Genomic DNA, 19,739 nt, shown 5'->3' with positions numbered 1-19,739 from the left:
ATGGGGCATCCACAGCTTCTCTGGGCAACCTGTTCCAGTGCCTCACCACCCTCACAGTAAAGAATTTCTTCCCAAGATCTAATCTAAATCTCCCCTCTTTCAGTTTGAAACTGTTACCCCTCATCCTATCGCTACACTCCCTGACAAAGAGTCCCTCCCCAGCTTTCCTGTAGGCTCCCTTTAGGTACTGGAAGGCTGCTATAAGGTCTCCCCAGTTCCTCCTTCTTGTTTCACTGCCTGTGTAATTATACTTCTGGCAAGTGTCCCTTTGCCCTGCTTTATCATTTATGAAGCCTTTCTTTCATCCAACATGCTGCAGCCTCTGCTTTTGACCTTGTACACTGCTACCTTACTTAACGGGGTCATCATCGCTGCCTCCCTCCCTTGTCCTTCCTAGATCAGCTCTGCATAGCAGGTTGGTCAGCCTATTGGCAAAGATGCTTTTGCTCTGCTTTTTCAGGTGGATCCTATCTCTCCCTATCAGGGCTCAATTCTCAGAGTCCCATGGTCATAAATGCCCGATTCCCATTAACACCAGGTGTGCAAACAGGTGTTGACCCACTGGAGCTATCAGTTCCTCCTCAAGTCCTTCCCTTCACTCATGGAGACTAGGTATTGTAAGCATAACGGCTTAGGCTCTGCCAACCTATAAACATAAGAATGTTAATACACAGTGTTCATTTAAACTCAGTGCTTCCAAACCCCAGGACAGAATTAAGCTACACAACTCCCATTCTGCTTGGTAGGATTTGTGTGGTTACACTTTGGCAGGGTTGAAAATACACACACATAGAGCAGAACACATGGACATAAGCATGAGGACATCTGAGCATGTCACTGTTTGTAGTTATTCTGCAAGTCCTCTGGGACAGATACCTCATCTCTCAGTGGTCTTCAAAGCCAAGTAGGACTTTTTTGTATACTGTAAAAATAAACAGTCCTCTATAAAGAACTGCTGAAAAAAGCCCTGGAAAACTCTGGACCCAGAATCTCTCTGATCCTTGTAAGTGCTACTGGCAAACGCATTTCTGTGGTGGTTTTCTCTTAAAAAGATCCAGTAACATTTTCTTCTTGCCGCCATGGAGCAGCATGTCCATTCTAATGACTTACTGCCTTTTAGTAGTTGCCTGCAACCTAGTGGTTTTCACATACCACTGGCACAAGTAAAGAAGAACACTTACTGCACAACTCCCAGACAAAATGAGAGGATGGAAAAGCGCTGAACCACGATCCTCTTTGCTCCCCAGTGCTGTCCAAGCTCCCTCTCTTCTCTCTGCCCTTCCTACCTCTGCTCCTTTGTTTCCCATCTTGAGACTTTTTTCACCCATAAGCTCAAGAAAAAAAAAAAGTTCTGATCCCCTGTAGGAGATCATTTGGCCCGCGCTGCTGGACACTAAGAGGTAGCCCTGGAAGGGAAATGTCAATCTCTTCAAGCCTGATGTATGCACACAGGGACAACTTGCCTTGGAAATAGAAAACACAGCAGACAATCCTGCCTGAAGGTCTCCCCTCCGCCAAAGCTGCACTCTCTAACCAACTGTCTGGGAAAAAAAGGACATAGCATACTCGCTGCAGTTCTGTGGCATGCACATTCATTACAGATTTCATAGAATCATAGAGTAGCCCAGGTTGGAAGGCACCTCGAAAGATCACCTGGTCCAACCTTTTGTAGGAAAGGGAGCCTAGATGAGATTGTCTAGCACCCTGTCCAATTGCATCTTGAAAACCTCCAGTGATGAGAACTCTTCCACATCCCTGGAGAGGTTGTTCAAGTGAAGGATTGTTCCTACTGTAAAAAAATCTCTTTCTTTTGTTGAGATTAAGCCTTTGCCATTGCAACTTATTCCTGTTGCCCCTTGTCTTCTCCATGTGACTCCTCATGAAGAGAGAGCCTCATTTCTCTTTGTAGCTGGCCTTTAACTACTGGAATACTGTGATGAGGCCCCTCCTGAGCCTTCTCTTCTCCAGGGAGAAAAGACATAACTCCTTCAGTCTTTCCTCAAAGGGCAGGTTCTCCAGCCCTTTGATCAGCTTTGTGGCCCTCTCCAGTCTGTCCACCTCCTTCTTGAATTGTGGGGACCAGAAATGGACACAGTTCCCCGGGTGCATCCTGACAAACGCTGAGCAGAGTGGGATGATCATGTCTCTATCTCTGCTAGATTTCCCCACTACATTCAAACTTATTTCCTCATCTCTATCTCACTCCAGTTCTGCCACTGCTCCAGCTGCTGAGAGCTGGAGCAGAGCATGTGCTTGTTCCTGTGCTGGCTGTGGAGCACTTGCAAAGGTTAAAATCCAGTCCTGCCCGGGAGGAGTGTACATGGGGAATCTCTCCCTGCCTTCACAGATCTTACAAGATGCCCAAATAACCTGTCATTCAATAAGTTATCTCGGGAGCAACTATCCTGCTAAAACCCCATGAACATGTTTTTTTCCTAGGCTTATGGTATATCCAGACTTCAAGGAGGCCAGAAGTTACAATTTGTGCTTACTAAGGGCAAAATCAGGCTAAAGCAGCACAAAAACTGTAGGGGCTTTTGTCTGTGGGAACAAATGGCAGCATTAAATCCTCCACAAAGCTTCTATTCCCCAGAGCCCAGCCGAAATGAACAACTCATGATGCGGGCCTAGAGAAGAACTTGCCTCCATCAAGATTTGGGAACCTGGGTCAGGGCCCAGTTAGTCTGCAGCAGGTTGTCTGCCTCACACGGTGTTACAGACCAAGCGGTAATCTCACATTGCTTTTCCTGAAATCAGAGCAGATCAGCGTCTCTGTGTAGCTCCGGTCTCCAAAGAGGTATTCCTGCTTGCGGTAGGCACATGGGAATTCAAAGAAGTTCAGGTCGAGTTCACCGGATTCAGTTTAAAACGTATTTTTATTTAAACTGTAATCCTGTGAGCTAGTAACTGTCGCAGTTTACTGTGACGAGGTAGGGAGACATAATTCACAGTTTATAGATTGAAGGCTGAGGGACAGAGAGCTGAAGTCCACTTGGATACGCTCTTGTCAGTTGAGCCTTAACAGCTTAAACAGTTACGACCCTCTGGCTGTCGGTTGCTGTTTTAATTCACCCTGAAAGGCTGCATGTGCCTCGCACAATAAGTCACAGCATCGCAGCCAAAGGGGCAGGGGGCAGTTAACAGCTGAGAAACAATAACTGGAAATTAAGGGGCTAAAACTCCTTAAAATCAGTCACAAGAGTACATCTGGAAAGGGGGGGGACGGGACGGGTGAGAGGCCCAGATCAACTTACCTACCTTCATTGCCTGCAGATAAAGCAGATAGTCCAGGCCAATTCCTCAGTGCTTCCTTGTGGGCTGAAGGGAATGCATTAGGCACCAGAGAGCGGACTGCAAAATTATTACAAACAAATTTTCCCCCCTCAAACATAGAACAGCAATTGGGGTGGGCTGGGGGGCGGGGAGGGAGGAGAAATGGGACAAAATTTCAATGATTGTTTTGGTGGGTTTCAGGAAAACAATATAGTAACACTGCAGAATATAATCTGTAAGGTGGAGAGGGGAGGTTTCCCCTCCCAACAGAACAGGTTAAAAATCAAGTTTTTATGTACTTATAAAATGAGGAGAGAGAAGAGAGACAGAAACAATACTCACTGGGAAGCTAAAGAGATCCTGAGAGCCCGACCTATCCTGTCTAGCCTGGAGGCTAAATTCAATTCCCCAAGCACAGGACTGCCTCCAATTCTTGAGGGCACTACAGTCACGCTGAGGACAGCCACCCACAAACCTCGTGTGCAGGCACACACAGCGTCCAGGCTGCATGAGAGAAAGCCACAGCTCCAGTGGACGATTCTTCCTGGAGTACAAAAGTTACCTTTTCAGGATGCTCTCTGTTAATGCCAGAGAAGCTGTATAGAGCTGCCTAGAGACCTAACTTTCTGGCACTTGCAGCCCAGAAGGCCAATCGCGTCCTGGGTTGCGTCAAAAGAACCGTGGCCAGCAGATCCAGAGAGGTGATTATCCCCCTCCGCTCTGCTCTTGTGAGACCTCACCTGGAGTACTGCGTCTAGCTCTGGAGCTCTCAGCACAAAAAGGACATGGACCTGTTGGAGAGGGTCCAGAGGAGGGCCATGAAGATGATCCGAGGGCTGGAGCACCTCTCCTGTGAGGACAGGCTGAGAGAGTTGGGGTTGTTCAGCCTGGAGAAGAGAAGGCTCTGGGGAGACCTTACAGCGCCCTTCCAGTACCTAAAGGGGGCCTACAAGAAAGCTGGGGAGGGGCTGTTTGCAAGGGCATGTAATGATAGGACGAGGGGCAATGGTTTTAAACTAGAGCAGGGCAGGTTTAGATCAGACATTAGGAAGAAGTTCTTTACAATGAGGGTGGTGAGGCACTGGCACAGGTTGCCCAGAGAGGTGGTGGAGGCCCCACCCCTGGAGACATTCAAGGCCAGGCTTGATGAGGCTCTGAGCAACCTGATCTAGTTGAAGATGTCCCTGCTTACTGCAGGGGGGTTGGACTAGATGACCTTTAAGGGTCCCTTCCAAACCAACACATTCTATGATTCTATGTGGTTAAAATGAGGTGGAATGACTCCTTGATGACTTGCTTCAAGGAAACTTCAGTAATCTCTAGCTACCAACCCTTGTAACCATTCTGCTGAGTTTCTCCGATGTAGGACTGACTACAAGCTCAGAAAGCATACCAGCTATTTTTTTTTTTTACTTTCATTCCTACTAAATCAAGTTTGAACTGTTTATGAAGGACCTCTAGCAATGCCAGCTGCACAGGGAATTCGAGAGGAAGCAGCTGGTGGTTCCATTCCCAACCAGGACCAGCTTCGCTCATCTGTAGGGCTGCAGAAAGCTTTGATTTTGGTGCCTTCATGAACGTGGGTGCCTGTTCTGAAACAGTTTGCTTGGCTGGCCTGAAATCAAGGGGAGGTGGAGCTGTATCAAGGTAGCATCTTTTGAACAAGAACTTTTGAAAAAGAATCAGGCCCTCAGAGTGAAAAGACAAAGGGTGAACACAAGAATGAACAGAACCCCAAATGAGAAGCCAGATTTTAAAGCACAGCTTGTCACTTTTCTATTAGCTTCCCTTTTTTTAAAACTGATGAGCTGCACTGAGGCATTGCTTTACCTGTGATAACGTGGCTTGCTTTGCAACTATCTCAGCGTACCAAATGCACTTTAAAAGGGAGCTCTGGAAAAATTAGGGCAGTTTGCAACGTGACAGAGCCCGAGAGACACAACATTTCTGCACACAGAGGGTACTGGAGAGCTCAGCTTAGACACCTGAGCAATGGCAGTTCTTGAAAGACATAAAGCGATGTGCCATTTTCTTTAGTCCCTGCGTTACTTTGCGAGTTGACTTTATTGAGCTAAGCAGTGTAAATGCTATTTCATATTTAAATAGAAGCTGCCTTAGCGTTCTGTCTTTAGCAGTGGTAATTCTGTTCCTACAGATAAGCGCTGGTGAGTGATGGGTTTATGACATGGTAAAAATCTTACTGCTTTCCTTGCTTGGTTCTCATTAATACCAATAAACCAACTTGACCGCCAAACAGAAACCCCACCACCTTTGTATTGACCCTTATTCTTCGGATTTTACAAATGAAATGGCAGTAACTCTCCTAACAGCCTTGAAGCCTCATGTCAGCACTTAGCACAGCATCATGGTGATACCAGGATAATGCTTTAGCAGAGGAACAGCTTTTCCCTTGAGTTTGATTAACTGCCTGCTACAGAAAACGTCAAGAACTGCCTGTCAGTTGTGTGTAAGCCTGTGATGGAGCACCTATATACTACATATGTGACGGCAAAGAATGCCATGTAAGAAATGACATGAACGTCACGTCACTCTCTTTACCGCGACTCTCCTCATCCCACCATCACTCAGAAATTCACCACCACGTTCACGAAAATCAAACTGGCCGGAGTACTTAGGCAAACAACTTTGCATACCCAGAAATGGGTTTTCACTAGAACATCTGTACAGCAAGGTCTTCAAGGATGAGCCTAATTGCTTCGCTGAATCTGTCTTAATGAACTTTTAGATTCGCATCTATCTCAGGATTCATCATTTCCTTCCACTCAGCCTAAGGATTACCGACGAGCTCATGGAGGCTAGCAGTATTAGTAGTCCGATTGCACTGCATGCTCTTTGCATTTCTCTCTGAAATTAATGAAGTAATAATCAAGAAATTATTCCAAAGGTATTTATTTCTTTCTTGTACATGAATCAAAAATAAAATCATACAAAAAACACTTTACTGAAATATATAATCTTATTCATACATCAAGCATTTTTTTTTAATATAAGATAGAAAAATAGAAATTTCATCTTGGACCCACATAATATTTTTGCAGTACTATCTAGAAAACTATGTTAAAATAATTTTTGTTCCTTGAAAAGGGACAGTGCACATCGCTTAACCAGATACACGTAAAAGTAACAAAAAGAACTCAGTGCAAATTTCTAAAATAAGCATTAATTTCCTTTCATACATGATTTCTAAATGATTAACAGTTCAGGTTTTTCATATTCTGAAACAAGAGCTGATAAAAATCAGTTGAAAAGAAAGCTGAAGAAGCTATTGACTCTTTGTCTTGGAACTTAGTTTTCAGCACTGTCCTAAGAAACTCCTCTTGGAGTTCTCGTTTGATTTGAATTTGCCAGAGTGGAAGCAAAATATCTTTGAACTTCTTACCTAGAATGCTTCAAATACATTTGAGCTTCACACACATTTTAGCCATTTGCTGTAGGTGTCTATGAACTGGGGTCATAGTTAAAAATTACAGAAGTACACATTCATTATGTTCAATATCTTGCCAATTAAAACTTTTTAAAACTTTTGTAGCGAAGAGTTAGATATTAATGGGAATTTGATAAACACGTATTTCAGTTAAAAACATGACACTGCATCGGACACAGATCAGGACCTCATTAGCATCCATCTTTTGTGTGTTTTACGTAGACTCAAGTTGACATTATCATTGAAGTTCACTCCACAAAAAGTGTCTTTTACATGACTAAAAAAAATAATAAATAATTAGGTCTTTTTTTATTACTTGGAGGATTCAATAGGTTTGGTTTAGTTCTCAACACAAAATGTACATGTTATTTCATACATGTTTCTAAGGCTTCAACCCCTTAGAAAAAAAAAAAAGAAGTAAACTCACAATACAACTTCTCCATCTGCCCTTCTGAACACACATCCTACCTCAAGCTTTAGGACTTCAAGAGTCAAACCGTCCACACAACCAGAGCCAGGTGACATCTTCTGGGTAAAAGGTCAGGGTTGGGCAAAACCATTTAAATCACACTCAGTGAAATAATTTCCAAAAATGCAAATGTATTAAAAAATAGAGTTAACTTTTTTTTTTCATTTTGGATGATTTTAAGTCTGAACATCGGACTCCAAGTCCAAAAAGGCCATCTTGCTGAATTTGGCTAGATTTTGAAGAAGAAAGGAGAAAATTGCAGACAACATATTTTGCTATGCACCTTCTAAAACTTGTAACTATGGCCACTAAAATCATATACTGTTAAAAAACGAGTACAAAAAAGGAAAGTTCATACAAAATCAAGTAATTATTTAAGACTTGCTCAAGGATGCTGTTGGTCTGACCTTGCAAAATACTTAGGCAGGTGCTTAATTTTAAGCATGTGAGTCATTGTGCCAAGAGAGATTTTATGGTGAACACTAATGCACAAATATTAGTTAAGACTGGCTCTTCCACTTCAAGATAAGCATGGACTTAAGTGCTTTGCTGGATATGGATCAGGATGCTCAGCACCTAACAGGACTTTAGGCGCTGATCCAGCAAAGCACTTATCCACACGAACACCACTGCTGACTTTAAGATCACTGCTCATGTGCTTAACATTAGGCATGCTCGTAAGTGCTTTCCTGGAAGGGCCCGATAGACCAATAGTGTATAAGCTATAAAATTTGAAGCAGTGTATGTTTAACACACCGCATATTTAACAATGTTAATCTGCTGAGATTTGCTTTTTCTTGGAACAGGGCATGTCTAACTTCAAGCATTTATTTTCAGAAAGTGCGTAAAAAAAGCCTTTAAAAGCTGCTTTGAGATTATGGCAAGTTAAAATAATATTAGCAAGTCTCCTTATGCTCCTTTCATTTCTTTTTTGCACGTCTTTGCGCAGGCATCTGAAAAGGAAAGAGAAAACCCAAGTCATAAACAGTAATCTATTCAAATAAGCATCCATACATTTAGTTTCCCCTCTAAAAAGCATCATCAGATGCAAGTCAACACCTGAAAACAAGCATCACTAAACTTCTAAAAATTTCAGATCTGAATGCAAATCCTGCCAACTATGCCTTTTCCACTGCAAATATTCAAATCACCAATTGTCACTTCTACAAATAGAACTAAGTTTATTACTTAAGACTGAAAATGATGTGTAAGTCCAACCCTTACACATCCCTAAGTCAGTGCTGGTATTTCCATATTAAGTTTTCCGTGCCCACTGCTGTCAATCCGTTTGCAATGTGAAGTCTAAAAAAGGGGAAACGTAAGAGCTGCTTAATCCCAAAACAACAACTATAAATGCATCACAACTTGTCAGATATTTACATGAACATGTAGAGATGGCATGTTAATGCCAAAAAGAAGTAAAGTAAGACCACATTTCTACAACGGTGCTGGCATATTGTTTCATACTAAGCTAACCAAGGAAGAAATAGCAAAGCAGCACTTCATAATGACCTACTGCTACTGCTGGCCAGGCATAGTAACTATATTTAAATCCTCGTTGTGGTAGGAAATATTGTTTTATGTATTTGGCACCACATGCTCTTCATAACTTCTTACAGCTACATGTTGAGGAAGTTTCAAAGTTACTAAATGTATTTCATTCTTTCCTAAAGGGAAAAGAGTTTTTGTTTTCATGTGAAAGCTCTAATGGCTTTTGGAAATGGCTTATTTTTTTTTGTCATGCACCAATTCCTGCTCAAGCAAAAGCCCAGTCACTAATAAAATTACTATTGTTGTAAGTTACGGCATAGCTAACAGATGAAGTCGAGATGCGACACACAAAAGCACACTGCATCTATGCACAGAGGAAGAACTCTAGACTTAGTCCTTGAGTGCAGCGGCAGATGTGAAAATCATGTACAGAGAAGGAAAAAAAAAAAGTCAGTATCCCAGACCAGAAGTCAGCAGAAAGGCCTCCCATCTTGATCAGAATTGTCCTCCTCCTGTCCTAAATTCTGACCAGAGAAACTGGGACGTTTTCTTAGAAGAAAGGTTCTTGAACTGTTCAGTCAATGAAAAGACGCATTTCCAAAATTTATTTCACAAAACTTTTGAACTACTAAAAACCACAGCCCTAAAACTAACAGATGTAAATATCCAGAAGAAGAGCTTCTGCCATGCATCTGTCCTACCCCATAGTTCCTGTTTCTAATGTAACCCTCTCCCACTCTTGGTTTTCCACTCAAATATCCATCCCATGCTTGTCTGCCCTCACATCTTCTTGGAATTAAGAGATACACAATTCCTTTCCTCTTATTTACCAAAATACTCCCCAAGATGGTGCTGACTGCACAAAACTTCTCCATTGACATGATAGTACGTGCCTGTTCTTTCTTTTTTCCATAACATTATCCTGCACTTTGAGTGGTGGTTTTCAAAAGTTGCCATCATTGGTGCATCCCTTCTCCTACTGATATGAAGCTGGGAGTTGTCTTTGCCTGTCAAACTGCTGGGCTAGGCTGAATATTTTTCAAAATCTAACCCTTCACTTCATGACTGCAATTGCTCATTCTGGGCTCACCAAATGCTAGCTCTTTCCAATCATAGAATTGTAGAATTGTCTCGCATGGAAGAGATCTTTCAGATCATCGAGTCCAACCAACCAACTGTCCAACCACCATAGCAAGGACCCATTGGATAAACCAACTGGTGCTGCTACAGGGCTGGTCTTCCTTTACAGCCCAGACAAGTAAGGTAGGAAAAAACCAAGACGGCAATTCTAAAGGTGGTGCCCATAGAAATTGTCACGTACATTGACACCTACTATTAATTTTTAAACTTGTCTGATAGTTGATGTCAGAAAAGGAAAGTTTACTGATAGGGCTGGTGAAATTCTGCCAAAGACAGCTGAACAACAAGGCAGTGTGGTATAACAGGAATTTCTCCACGTAGCAATTACTGGGTTTTTTCCTGTGTCCCCTATTGCTCCCCATCTCCTTATACTGTCTCAGAAAGTTGACATTCATTACTGGAATTTTATTAAAGCACCAAATGGCCTGGGATAATAGATTCTAACTGAAAAAATCAATGAAGTCTCTTCATCTCAATCACACACGTCTCAACCTACATTCAAACACTGGTACTATGGGTTGATTTTCAGATAATCCGCTTCAGACAAACATTTTTAGAACAGGGGAACATTAACTGCACGCTATTGGGAGGCCATTCACATTTGTTAAATTAATATCTCTGTAATTAGGGATAATAATTCCATATATTTCAGAATATTTTCCTCTATGTGGAATTCCAACCATACTGACTTCCCCATTTACAAACTATGCCCGACACTTTGAAAAAACCACTGGTCTGAAAGGCACACAAACCCCAACAACAATTGCAAAACTACAAATTGCAAAAAAACTACAACTACAATGACAACTGCAACACAGAGCAAGGCTTCTCATTCATTTCTGGTTGGAAGAGAATGCCACAGAGCTCGATAACCTAACAGACACCCCTGTAATCCACGGGTTGTAAGCAGCAGCAAGTAAGTCTGAAGTGGAAAAATGGCATAGTTACCAAAAATGAAGAAACTCCTAGTTTCTCTGAAACTCCCCTTTATCAAGAGATACAGGTAGATTCGCAGATTCTCTACTGAGCTGAAGTAGCAAAGAATGGCGTATATTAAATTGTGTCTTTCTAAAACACACATTGCAGCTGATTCACAGTAATGGCTCAGCGCAACAACTGGTGGATGAAACTATGAGTCAGTGTTGTCCAGAACTGGCTAGACCTACACAAACCTATACAACTAGACCTATACACCTATGCAGTGACTCCATCTCTTTTTCAATTCTGTGAATCAGGGAAACTGCAACATAGCAGATAGCTATCCCTCTGAATATATAGCAATACTCTGTAATGAGGGAAGAACACACCCAAGAGTGAGTAGTGTGTTTTAAGTAACAGTACTACCTTGTGCAAAACTTCATAAAACTAAACCTTATCCAAGACACTCATACTTAAGCTTTTGAATTACGCATCCAGCTGAAAATAAGCTTCTTTAAAAGCCCCAGTTTTGCCTTTAAACAAATGTTTCGCTAATTTTTTTTCGTAAGGACCTATTGACCTTGGAATTGAACCGAAAAATACCCCTATATTGCTATGTGTTAAGAGATTTATCATGTAAGCCCAAAGTGATGTTGTAATTCTTTAAGGATTAAAATTTACACACAGGAAAATACCAAACCCCCTTAAGAAATGTCCTGAAGCCTAATCTAACTCTTGAAACATACAGCAAATACAACAAGCATAAATTTGTTACACAAAGCACTTTATTGCATTACATGCACATTGACATTTATTGCAATTTGTTTCCAGCATATTCAAAACAACCAAAATCCCAATATAGTCACTATCTTTGCCTCTATAAATTGCCACCAACGGCAATGCTTACATCAGCAATTAGATTTGGGTCAACATAAAAATCCAACGATGTCATCCTACTCTGGTGTTATACCAGGTAAAAATCTCCAGAAAGTCTCAAAAAAATAATGCTCCTTACGAACAAAAAAACCTCTCCTTAAAAACCTCAAAGGAGGGCATGTTTCCAGCCCAGAATGGAGTGCAATGGAGAAAACTCTGTGGTGGCCCTGACTGAGCTTGCTCTAGAACAAGCAGCGGTACGGTATGGTACTATGCTAAACCTTGCTTCTCAGCTGACAGGACCATGCTAATGCAGCTCGGCTACCTTCCTGACCCAGGCTGGAACATCTGCACGGTACCGCCTCGCCCCACTGAGGCATAATAGCTTTGTCTCACACCCACTCACAGATCTCTTCATCACCCTCCACCACATACGCAAACATGCCCTGCAGATACTATACTAACAAATAACACCAGGAGACATCTTTATCTTAACATAAAAATAACCATTGTTCAAGTACAAGTCTTTATTTTGATGCTTTAGGTTTGGAGCTGAAGAACATAGAAATGGATTTCATTCCACTCTTATCAACTTTGGCCAGAGCCTTCTGTGCTGCAGACATCTTGCTGTTTGCCTGTCAGTGAAATGATAAACAGAATAAGTTAAGCAGCATCTCCATAGGAAGGGAGTATAAGATACAAACTCCTAAATACAGAAGTCAAGCAAGAAGCTGAATTGCTTTTTTAGTACACAGCAGTAAAGATAATGTTATGCAGGCTTTAAATTGTAGGAGAAAAACCTTACTAAACAAATTTGAGATTATTCAAACAGAAAAATACTTGTCACGAATTACTTAACTTCAGACAAAGACAGTGAATCAATTACAAGGACAAGGAGATGAAACATCTTTCCTTTCTGCAGAATGAGGTATCCCAACTCAAACGTTTACTTTGGGATAATCCCTGAGTGTACATTAAGAGGAATAATGCATGCAATGTAACAGATGCATACTGTACCCTCCAACTCAATCGCATGATTATGCTGTCAAGCAGGTTGAATTACAACCTTGCATTACAGATGATGAATAATTCACACAGATTTATTATGAAAGTCTCTATGCACAGTGAAATAAAGGGAAAATAGATGGAAGAACTAAGAATGAAGAAGGTAACTAACATTTGCAAAGCACTTCGAGGCCACTGGGAAAACTTCCCAGACTTTTACACCTAAAACACATTTTATGAGCCATGTTTTATAGAGCTGACCTCTTTTCTTTCTTACATTTTAAAATGTTATGTTTTAAATCTCTAGCTGTTTTCCCTATTAAGAAAACTTTGCATTGACCTTTATTTATGATACTCCTCAGTCTGCGGGACTTCACAATTACAATACTTGAGATCGGCTAGAAAGTAATGGATAGGATGGAGATATGCAACAACAGTATGATTGTCTGTGTTACTATACAAACAAAAACACTGCCAAGGTATTTAAAAAAGTGTAGTATACTGTACAGAGTCCAAGAGCTATCTTTTCTTTCCCAGATTCTCTCATCAATGTGCTTCATTATTTCAGAAGTATATCATATTTAATGCTAAAATGAATTATTTCTCCTCAGTCTATTTCTATCTTTAGGCTCAGTTCAAAAGCTATAGGTACATAATGGGGGAAAAAGGGAAAGATGCGTATTTTAAACTATTTATCACCTTCACTTAGGGGGCAATCCTCCTCTTACCGCAAAACTAGCATGTGCCCTGAATACAAAAAATTCTGCATGTTTTGGGGGGAGGAAGGAATGCATCTGTCACCAGCTGCTTCTCTTTGCAAAGGGATAAAGAGTAGTCAGCATTAGTCTGGAGGTCACAAGACCAGCACAGAGGGCCTTTTCAGTTCCCAATGGACTGGAGAAGGATTCATTCTCTTTTAGTGTTCAGAGAAATAAGCCAGTGCAATCTCACAACTTTGGCACACACAGAATCTATTTCTTTTCACATCTCTGTTGCTCTCCTAGGAATAGTACAGTGGCAGGCACCACTGGACACAGATTTGAATTGGCCTCCAAACTTGCATTGCAGCTGGCAATCAGCAAGCTCTGTGTTGATTTAACTTCATTAAGCTGACATAAGTAAGTGCACAAGCAATACTTCTAGGTAACAATAAAGACTGTCTTAGCATCCCTTGGAATTTAAGTGAATGCTGCCATCTTTGTCTCCTTTTCAAATAATTGAAATTCAACAGCTGCTATCACTAAGCCATAGGATTTCTCATCTAAAGATCTCAAAGAGCTTTGCAAACATTAGCTGAGCACCTTAACACGTGTCCAAGTCTATGAGGTTCACTGATAAAATACAGTCAAACAGTAACAGTAGAGAAGAGTTCAGAATGGGACATTAAGACTATGAAAATTAAATTAAACTTGAACGAAAAGTTCAAGGAGATATAACTACAGACATCTGCCATCTTGTATTTGTTTTTCTGGTGTGTTTTGGTAGAGAAGAATAGTCAGTTTGTGCTAATGTTGGATATTAATCTATGCTTTAGTAAAACATGAATGAATGCAAGGCTTGCTTACCTTTTTGGGTTTCGGATTGCTGGTGTTAAACTTAGTATAGTCGTCTTCTGCTTCCACAGGGACATCTGATAATTTCCTTTTCTGAAATATTAGAGTGAGGAAGTTGCTCTGTCAACCACTTTTATGATGTACACACATCGAAGTTTAAGGCTTTGGCTTTATAACATAACCATAGCAGCAAAATAGGACTGGCAATCAACTGAAGAATCTGCAGTAACAGTGGAAGATTTCTCTTTGTAATTGTCTTCTTTACATGGGAATATATACCATGTCTACAGTATTTGAAGAGATCATTCAGTGTCATGGGAAGCATTTTCTTCTTCCTAGCCTTCTGAAGAATGACTTCTAGAAATCACTTGAATCCTGCTTTTAACTTCCATGATTGTGACTTTGGTGTCAGAGTCTATTTAGAGAACTTTTACGGAGCAGACCAGACTCTGGTCCCCATGGTGTCATGGAACTGCGCAGCAACTGCAGTGTAATTGCTATCTGCCAACACAAGTGGATCGTCATCTAGTCTATTATCTGTTTGTGCACAAGCTTTAGAAGTAATTAGTTTCTACAGTTTGGCAACAGTGAAACACTGACATAGTTCTGCTGACTGCTTCATCGCTTGAATCCAACAGTGTGTTAAGAAGCTTGATTCTGCGTGTGCTGGGTGCCTTCTAACTTCAGAAATAATGTAAGTGAATGGTTCTCAGCACTTCACATGATCAGGCCGTAAGAATGAATATTTCTTTCCATAAACTGTGAGCATGTGTTTAGTTTAAAGGTGAAAACTTCCTGGTATGTTTCCAAAAGGGAAAAAAAAGTATATAGTATTTTACAACACTGTATTTTTATTATTATTATATATCTGATATTACTGCCCTGTCCTTAATATCCTGTGAAATCTAAACTGCGGCCTTCCTAGTTTTTGTGCCAAAGAGAGTGATTTTGCAAGCAACTTGGATGGTACCACACATTTTAAGATCCTGTTTTATTCATTTTGTTTATGGTGCTTGTGATCTCTCTCTCTCCCCCCCACCCCCTTCTCTTTGGCACAGAAGCCAGGTCTGCAGCTTAGATTTCTCAGCTCTTAGAACGAGATCCAACAGCAGCCTTTTCTTTTGATTTCAATGGGATCTGGATCAGCCTCTCTAGGAGGCTGTTTACTGTGCTGTGATAACATTTTCAAATGACAATCTAATGAATAATTACTATTCTCCTCTTTTTGGAATTTGATAAACAAGTTTTTAAAACTTATTAACAAGATGTCTGCATTTCAGCAAAACATTTGCTGTTTAATTGTAGCAGAGCCTACATATTCTTTGTAGATGTCTGTCATCATCTGCCAATGGCCAGACTCCCTATGCTGACAAACTGGACAGTATGACAATTACAACACAAGATCAATGGCTTACAATTATACAAAGAATACGTAGTTTTGATTTAATCATTAAATCACAGAGTCCAGACTGTACCCAGTTTACTCTTGTACTAAAAGAGAGAGAATCTGTCGTAGCTTTTCTGTTAACCACTGAAGTTTCTAAATCTCTCCTCCCTTCAGAATTTATTTTAATATAATTTCTAAATATGTGATACATAGGAATATGTGTTAGGAAATACATGTTAGACCCTTCTTTATTTGCAATAATCCTGTACTATGTCTGTCAATACACCTTGCCCTCATGAAAAGAAATGTCAATGCAAGTGAATAAAAATGGTCTGAAGGAGACTAGAGGTTCCAGTGCACAAGCCTGCCTTGCTCCTCTGAGATTGTGAAATATAGGAGCATTTCAATCTTTGAAGTTGCTAAGACTTAAACACAGAAACATCACACACACCCTGGTCAGTGCTCTGGAAATTAATCAGATCCTCAGCAAGATTTCACTGCCCAACAGCTGAACAGTTCTAAGCCTCATTTCCTCTGTAACCAAACTGCCGAAATAAAACTATTTTTAAAAATAGATTCTCAGAACTATCCCAATGGTATAAAAGCTATTCGTACATAATATGTAATGTACATCACATGTAGTTTAATATAGTTGTTGTAACATGCTTATATGGCTAATGAATATCAGTTGGCTCCTGATGTGTGTTTAATATTTCTTACAATGCATAAAGATAATTCTTAACTGAATCAAAGGGCCAAGTAACTGTGCAGCCAGAAAAACTGTCCAACCACATGGAAATAACTTATATCCATGGATATACTTTGGAGAACAAATGCTATTAATAACAGTAGGGCCCAATTATTCCTCCATGTGCTAGCTGACATACTGCTTAAAAGAACAGTCACTGAACCAGCCAGAAATGAGGTTATTTTAGACTTTGCTTCGGTAAGTAACAGGGACGTTGCAGGAAAGGTCAGTGTCGTAAGTAACCTAGTTTCAGTAGACTGAGGTGTGCGCCTCAGTTTAAATTAAATTAAATGGAAAGGACAATCAAAAGTGGGGTTCTTGATTCTAGAGGGGCAAACTTTGCAGACCATATGCCTTACTTCTCTAAGCCAAAGCAAAAGGACTTGATGTGTGAGGAGGACACTTGGAATGTAAAAGAAAAATATGGAAGAAGTGATTTTGGATCTTTTACTTCAAACAAGGTGAAAAATCTTGAAGGAAAAAGCTTTTCAGACTAAACTACATGAATGCTCCCCCTTGCTCACACAGACGCACACATACCTAAATAAAGATACTAGGAGTAAGCAGAATTCTACAATGAACAGGGAAAAAAAGACTGCCAAAAAAAAAAAAAAGATTTGTTTTAGGGGTCAGGTAATACTGGGATAAAGTGAGAACTGCCAAAAAGTCAAGCTGAGTTAGACCTTGGAAAGGAAATTAAAACAAATAATAGAAGGTTGTTTAGCCACAGAGGCAAAAAGGGAATCAAAAAAGAAAAAGTGAAGCTGCTATACAGTAAGGATTGGATAGATATTAAAGCTAATCTATGTGTAGCCCCAAAATGGAATAAATCCTTTGCCTCAGTAAATTGTTTTCAATAAAGATGAAGAGGTTAAACACAGGGTCAGAAAAGAGACTAGAAATCACTCTATTCAAGATAGAAGTAAAACTCAGTATGCTGACACTGTTGGGAGACTGTCTCAGAAATCACAAGCCCAGAGGCAAAACCTGGCAACTGTTCTATCAGGTAGGGACCATATTGCCGCAGAATAGCCAAACACCCATCTATATTTAAGGAGGAAAACGTGAAAGAAGGAAGAATAGTTAAAGATACAGAGTAAACGAAAACTAAACATAGGTAGCGCCTACTGACTTATCTTTTTTTTTCTCAAAGATAACAGAAAATGTGTTATCAGACAGAAAATGTGAAGCATTGCCAGAGCACTTTTTATGGTGCCGCTTAAGCAACTGAAATCATAGAAAACAAAGATTGCATAAGAATTTTAAGGTAGGTAAGAAATTGGCTAAAAGGGAAACAAAGGTAAATAATGCAGAAAGGGATATCATTGGATTGGATGGAGATGATTACTGGAGCATCATGATCAATATCTATTCAAAATGTTCATTCATTGTTAAATAAAGATAACAGCATGCTAACATTTGCTGAACGTACACCACTGAGTAGCAGTATGAACACCTAAAGAGCTTTTAACACTGGGAAGGAAAAGCCAGAGAACTTTCAAGACTGGAAACATTACAAACAGATGAAATTTACAGAAGTGCAAGGTCATGTACACAGCAGCTAACTGCATGAATTTCTCGTAAATCTGAATGCTGATCAACTAAAAACTGCAGTGGAGAAAAACAAACAACTGTGTGTCCTAACCGTTCAGAGCATGACTATCTGGTACATCACACTGTAATAGAGGTAAATGGGATTCTAAGATGTAATGAGATAAAGTACTTCCACTTAAGACAAGAAGGGAAGAATACCATCACATTGTACCGGTGAAGGTTTTATCATGAATAATTACATATGATTCTGGTCACCTGCTTTGAAACAATTGAACTCATTTTGGAATAGGTGTAAAGAAATGTTCCTGCAATGATGAGGGAATGGAGAACCCATCTTACACAACCAACTTTGGCTTCACAAAATGAAAACAGGAAGGATATATGTTTTCCCTTTACACATTGAGAGAACAAATGTTAGGGAGGGAAAAGAGCCACTTCAATTAAAAAAAACCCAAAATAATAATGTTAGTAGAAAAGCGCAAGGGAATAAATTGGCCACGAATAAATTCAAGGTGGAATTTACAGGAAGGTTTCCGAGCATCAGAGGAATGAGGTTATAGAACAGTCTTCCAAGAGAAGTAATGGAAATAAAAAATCCTAATGAGACTTACAGTGAAGAATGGTCAGTGTATAAGAGATTATCCAACATGGTTGTCTGGGAATCCATGACCCAGGAGGTCCCTTTCAGGGTCCTCATAAATTACATATGAAAAAAACCCTATGAGGTCATATTGTCTCATCAACCTCAATAAAACTAAATAAGCAAAATACGTATGAAAACACTGCTGACCAAAACCATAAAATATGTCTCTCTCTTTCCCTCCCCTTTTCAAACAGGAACACCAACCAAAATATTTCTTATTGAAAAATATGAAGTACCCTGTAAATTTCTTGCGTTATTTCAGACTGGCTTTTCTCAAGGCCAACTTACTTTTTGTACTGGTTCCCAGTGCTTGGCCTAGCCTAGTTTTAATTATAATTCGGAGAAATTAGCTTACAACACAATGTATCTGTCAATATCTTAATGTTCTCCTACCTTCAGCGGTGGCTCTGGTGCTGGGCTTTTAAGTTCTGGGAGTCTGTAGAACAAAATATTTTAAGTTATAAATTAAGGCAGCCGGATTGTGCAACTTAAAGCTTGTTAATTCCTTCCCCACAAAGGCTGCTTTGGTTATCAGCTGCTCACACATGGCATGCGTTTGCAAAAAAAGCAGTTCATGGACTCTGTATTTCTGACTTAGATAAGTAAAACAGCCAGGCACCATACAGAAACATTGTCTCTTTTAAAAAAGTTCTTCGATCTGGCAACAAAACAGGAGAACTCCACCTTGCTTTTGAAAACCTTGGCTATTTGTAAGACGATATTATAAAGCACATAACATCTCTTCAATGAAACTGTTAAGCTATGGGACTTCAAGCTGCAAATTGCATGTTTTTCCATAGTCCATCATAACAGAACCCTTTGAAAAGAACTGAACTGAGGGGCAGGTGCAGGGTCCCAGTGATGCTCCAAGCAAAGTCTGACGCTGGCAGGGAACACCAGGATGAGTATGATGGCTTATCTTCCAGATTTAAACATAAACTAATACAGGTTAGATATGTGAAATCAAATCCCAGCAGCACTGAGTGAATAGGGAAAAAAAAAGGGGACTGGGGATGAGGATTCTACTCCTGGCTCTGCTGCTTATGCTTGACAATTCTGGACAAACTGCTTTAACTCTTTGGATTTCCTTCCCTGCCTTGCTCTAAAATGGGATACATTGCTCACGGTTTCATAATGCAACTGTGGTAACAGATGTATCAGACTTTTATATTAAATCTCTCCTCCAGCCCAGGGTCCTTAGCATCATAGGAATACCAGAAAGACATAATCTACATTT

At 40.3% G+C, this 19,739-nt stretch overlaps 1 protein-coding gene across 3 annotated transcripts in view; it reads right to left on the bottom strand.

Moving 5' to 3' along the window:
- Positions 1 to 6,172: 6,172 nt before the first annotated feature.
- The window catches only part of RNASEH2B (ribonuclease H2 subunit B), a 44,563-nt gene continuing 30,996 nt past the window's right edge, over positions 6,173 to 19,739 (bottom strand). For 2 of the 3 annotated variants that reach the window (XM_074566370.1, XM_074566373.1), the window contains exons 9-11: positions 18,896 to 18,938; positions 14,183 to 14,263; positions 11,504 to 12,247 (exon numbers count right to left, since the gene is read on the bottom strand). In XM_074566370.1, coding sequence (XP_074422471.1) covers positions 12,140 to 12,247; positions 14,183 to 14,263; positions 18,896 to 18,938 — 232 coding nt within the window. In that variant the 3' untranslated portion in view covers positions 11,504 to 12,139. Of the gene's footprint in view, positions 8,141 to 11,503; positions 12,248 to 14,182; positions 14,264 to 18,895; positions 18,939 to 19,739 lie in introns of those variants that run through there. The other variant, XM_074566378.1, reaches the window with a different exon arrangement.

Source organism: Larus michahellis, chromosome 1 (assembly GCF_964199755.1).
Source record: "Larus michahellis chromosome 1, bLarMic1.1, whole genome shotgun sequence".
Classification (NCBI taxonomy): Eukaryota; Metazoa; Chordata; class Aves; order Charadriiformes; family Laridae; genus Larus; species Larus michahellis.
The sequence above is the reverse complement of the archived record's forward strand: the minus strand, read 5'-3'. Positions and strand labels throughout refer to the sequence as shown.